A 4,546-nucleotide genomic window follows, 5' to 3' on the forward strand; every position below is an offset into this window, starting at 1 on the left:
ATGTGTGTATATTATGTGTGTATATATATATATATATATATATGTGTGTGTGTATATATATATATATATGTGTATATATATGTGTGTGTATATATATATATATATATATATATATATATATAAATATATAAAAGCACAACAATAATGCATTAGTGCAAGACTGTCTGTAGCAGTGTAACAAAGTGTCAGATGTAGGCTAACATATTAAATACTGGTAATCATGTCATGAAATGTGAACACCGCCATGGTAAAACATGAGGAAGCGGCTTTATAAAAGTGAAGATTTTTAAGTTGGAAGGTAGAGAAACATGCATTTGTCTCACATTTATACCTAAATCATGATGTTTTAATATTATTTTCCCCTGCAGTGGTGGCCATCTACGACTACGCCCGGGACAAAGAGGACGAGCTGTCGTTCCAGGAGGGCTCCATCATCTACGTGATCAAGAAGAACGACGACGGCTGGTACGAGGGCGTGATGAACGGCACCACGGGCCTCTTCCCCGGAAACTACGTGGAGTCCATCATGCACTACGCCGACTGAACAATCCCCCCCTCTGTCGAGACGGGAGGAGCGGAGCGGGTGGATGAGAAGAGGGAGGGGAGACGTGGGTTAAAGGTCAAAGACTTTGAACAGACAGAGCATGATGACCTCCGGACGAGAAGAGGAAAACGAAGAAGGGCGAACTGACAGTCCTTCTTCATAGGCGCCATTGTAAAACAACCACTACTCTAGATATTCCCTTTCTTTTGTTTGACTAAATAAGCCGTATTGTATTCCGAGAGTTTTGCGTTACATTACGAGGCCACTCACTACATTGATTTTGCTTCGTTTTACCATTTTGCCCTTATTTTAAAGTATATTTATTTGGTTTTTGTAGTGGGTTATACAGGTAGAGAGGGACTAAAGGCTGGAGGAGAATGCCTTCATGTGTAGATTTAGTTCTCCTTAACACTCCAGAGACATCTTTAGGAACTATACTCTATATGTAGGTATAATGCAACAACGATATCCTCGGTGGGGGGGGGAGAACTGTAGATTCCGTACTTGACTAAATGTTGAGGTACCTCTTGCGGAGAGCGTGCCAAAGCTGACATCTACTAGGAAAAAGCACATCACATGTCTTAAGATTTAAAGTGGGGAAAAAAAGACGTCTGAGAGGAAGCCCCAAGAGTGCTTTAAACCCTTTTTTTAAAAAACCCTAATTAGAAAATGTGATATTCTGCGTCGAATGACAGCGTGGTTTCGTTTCAGCGACGGACGATGTGCATTTGAGAGGAAGCCATTTTGTTTTTTTGCCGTTTTTAACCGGGGTCCAGACTTTGCTTGCAGAGCGGCAGACTGCATGTTTCCACGAGGAGAAAAAAAAAATCTTTTATTTTCTGCTCGGATTAATGTCTTAATATTTTTAGGTGTGGTTTGGTTTTTTGATATTTCACCCACGATGCATTTAGGGTCATTTCCAAGATGCTTGTGCCATATTGAAGTGCGTGTTGCTGTCCATCACTTCATTCGCAATAAATTGGCCGGAGTGGGGTGGTACTACAAATCTTATTTTCTCTTCCCCCGAGTTGTTTTAAATCAAAAAGCACATACATTTGTAGTGAAAAGGTATAGAAGAAGAAATAATATATATGTGAGATGTATTACGTCCTCAAAAACAGGACTTATTGAATATGAAAAGATGCCAGCTGTTGTGTTGAAATGGTTTTAAGCCCCCCTTAACGCCGTCAGTTTAGGCGTCCGCCGTAAAGTTGGGTGTTTGCGAGGGCTCAGTGCTTGTACTTATGTCAGAATCTTTATTTTCTATTAAAAAAAAAACAACAAATAATAACAAGTGGGTCTGTATGTGAGTCTTGCATGCCATTGTATCTGTACTGGTGTCCCAAAAACCTACGTGGCGAGATCACCCGTTGTTTAAAAAGACAAGCATCTCTGACCCGGAAACACCAGCCTCATCCAAAGAGACTGTGGGAGGGAGGGACGAGACTTCCTCCTCCCTGACAGTGGTGAAAAATCCTGTTTTTAAAGCTGCTAGTGAATCCTGCGGACAGATCTAATGTAACACTACGGATTGACTTCCATAACACTCCCAGGCTGACACTAAAAAAAAAAAGACATTGAAATAAAAAAAATAACAAGGTGCGGTGGGTCTGCAGGATTCACAGCCCCCCTGGAGTCACAGGCGTCCCCCCCGGGATGTCCGGTTTAACAGTCCATAATGCCATTGTGTTGCACAGTTAAAAAGTTGAATTGCAGAAGTATCATATTTGTAAAATCATGAGAACAAAGACAATAAAGTTATTAAGATTTATTGTTGTAGTAATGCTTGTTTCTTGTTTTTATTTATCAGAAGGTCTGGCTTTTTGGCAACATTACTCCACGTGAATTGTGTTTTCATCATGTGATTCATTCTTCTTCCACCATCCATAAGCCCGAAAAGTTCCAGTATGTTCCATCGCTCCACAGAACAGAATTCCCAAAATTCCTGTGTCACATTGATATGGTTTTGAGCATATTGGAGCCACTGTTCCTTTAATGTTGAACTTCCAACTGTTCTCTAGGAACATTCAGTGCTACATTGTTTCCTTTTCCTTGTTTGGCAATGCTCTCATATTTTTTGGACAATTATTGTGCCATTTTTCTAACATGCAATCAAACGTCACTTTCAACAAACCCCCAGTCGGAAAATCTGAATTAGAATGCCTTTATTCGTCCCACAGAGGGGACATTTGCATTTCTTACAGCAAGAAAAGAGCCAAAGACAGCTATAAGTTTTACAAAATAAATGTAGTACCATCTTTACATTTCTTTAAAAAAGTATAATGACTTTAATGGAGCTCTCATTCCAGCCCCAGAAAAGTGCAGCAAAGTAAGAGATGATATTTCTGCAGCTCCTTTTTATTTGTATGACTTCTATCCAGGGCAAGTAGACTATTATCTTTTTATATCAGCATCATTACAAATCTCCCACTAATTATTCACCGATTTGTATTGAGTTTACTTGAGTTATCCTATGTTTAATCTGTCCACCAGAGGGCCTCCTAGCAATAATAGTCTTGTTGCCGTGTCTAATTTAAAGGTCCCATGTCATGGCCATTTCTACTGATCATAATTCCATTGTTGTGGTCTACTAAAATAAATGTATATTGTGCAATTTTCCAAACTCCCATTGGTTTCTCATACAGCATCTCTGTATAGTATGTGTATTCACTCTGTCCTAAATGGGTTGTTGGAGCTCCTGCCCCCCCTCCCCGTGAGCCCAGTGGCCGTCTGCGCAGAGGCGGTTCTAGACCAATTTGACTGGTGGGGCCAGTTATTTTCTGAGGGGGGCACAATAAATGCAGGGTGAAAAAGACAAAGACAGTATGAAGTAATTGCGCATTATAAAACAATGCAATACAGTTATTGGTATTTGTTTCATTACACATTATTATATGCTTACCTCTGTGTGCTGTTTGGGTCTGTGGGACCCGTTTTCAGTGTTTACTAAAAGAAAATGTATGCAATTTAATTATCTTAACCTGCTTTATTTGGGGGTTGACCTAACCTTCTTTAGGGGGGTCCGGGGGCATGCAGCCCCGGGAAGATTGTTTTTTAAATGTTGAAGTGAAATGCATCAATCTGGTGCACTTTGAGCACAAAATGAATTTATGGATACAACACTCAGATGAAAGGGAGCTGTATACTTTTCAATAATCAAAACATCTTTAGAATATGATCACAATTGGAATGATTTCTTTATTTTTTACAACACATTAAATAGATAAAGGTGTGCTCTCTATCTCTCGCTCGCTCACAGAGGCTGTGTGCTCCTCCGTGGCGATGACGGCTTGCGTTAAAAAAACAAAACATATTTGTAAAGTGGGGGCTATTGAGGGCTTGCGAGATACTGGTAGCTCGTGATCGATGTGTCCCCCTGAGACCCCTGCTCTAATGGGTCCGACTAGAATGACAAATATCGTTACTTCCGCCTATTCCGTCAGCCAAGAAATTGTTTAATTATAAACTTTTTTTTTTTCTTTTTTTTCTTTTTTAGGGGGGCCACAGGGGGGGGTCCAAAGTCAGTGCTGGGCACTTTCAGTTGCGCGCGCTACTAAAGAGACGCGCTACCATGGAAACCAAACTATGGTGTAGCTGTATTATAGTCCGAGTGGAAACAGTCGTGAGTAAATCTGACTTTGTCAGAAATGCGGGAGAAATATGACCCCGGGAGGAAACCGGGAGAGGGCAATGAAATCGGGAGTCTCCCGCGAAAATCGGGAGGGTTGGCAACGGCGGGTAATAACCAGAAAAGCATGGGACCTTTGTATTTAAACATGTTTAATTCCTTCATTCACAGGAGTGAAGCCTGAGTCCCAGGTGAGTTTGACAAAGTGACACCACACCTACAGTACAGGTGCTCCATGGCCCATTGTCCCCAGCGTCACTCAGTGGAATATCAGATAACAGCCGTGTCTCATTCACAGGGTTAACAATAGTGTCCGTTTACACCGTGACATACTGTGAAAGCCCCTTTTAGCTTTTATACAATAATGTATGTTC

General features: G+C 41.0%; 1 protein-coding gene across 29 annotated transcripts in view; it reads left to right on the forward strand.

Annotated features, from left to right (window-relative positions):
- Positions 1-2,315, forward strand: part of abi2b (abl-interactor 2b) — a 17,954-nt gene extending 15,639 nt beyond the window's left edge. For all 29 annotated transcript variants that reach the window (XM_034205357.1, XM_034205363.1, XM_034205365.1 and 26 more), the window contains one exon: positions 369-2,315. In XM_034205357.1, coding sequence (XP_034061248.1) covers positions 369-544 — 176 coding nt within the window. In that variant the 3' untranslated portion in view covers positions 545-2,315. The remainder of the gene's footprint in view (positions 1-368) is intronic.
- The last annotated feature ends 2,231 nt before the right edge of the window (positions 2,316-4,546 follow it).

This window comes from Gymnodraco acuticeps, unplaced genomic scaffold (assembly GCF_902827175.1).
Source record: "Gymnodraco acuticeps unplaced genomic scaffold, fGymAcu1.1, whole genome shotgun sequence".
Classification (NCBI taxonomy): Eukaryota; Metazoa; Chordata; class Actinopteri; order Perciformes; family Bathydraconidae; genus Gymnodraco; species Gymnodraco acuticeps.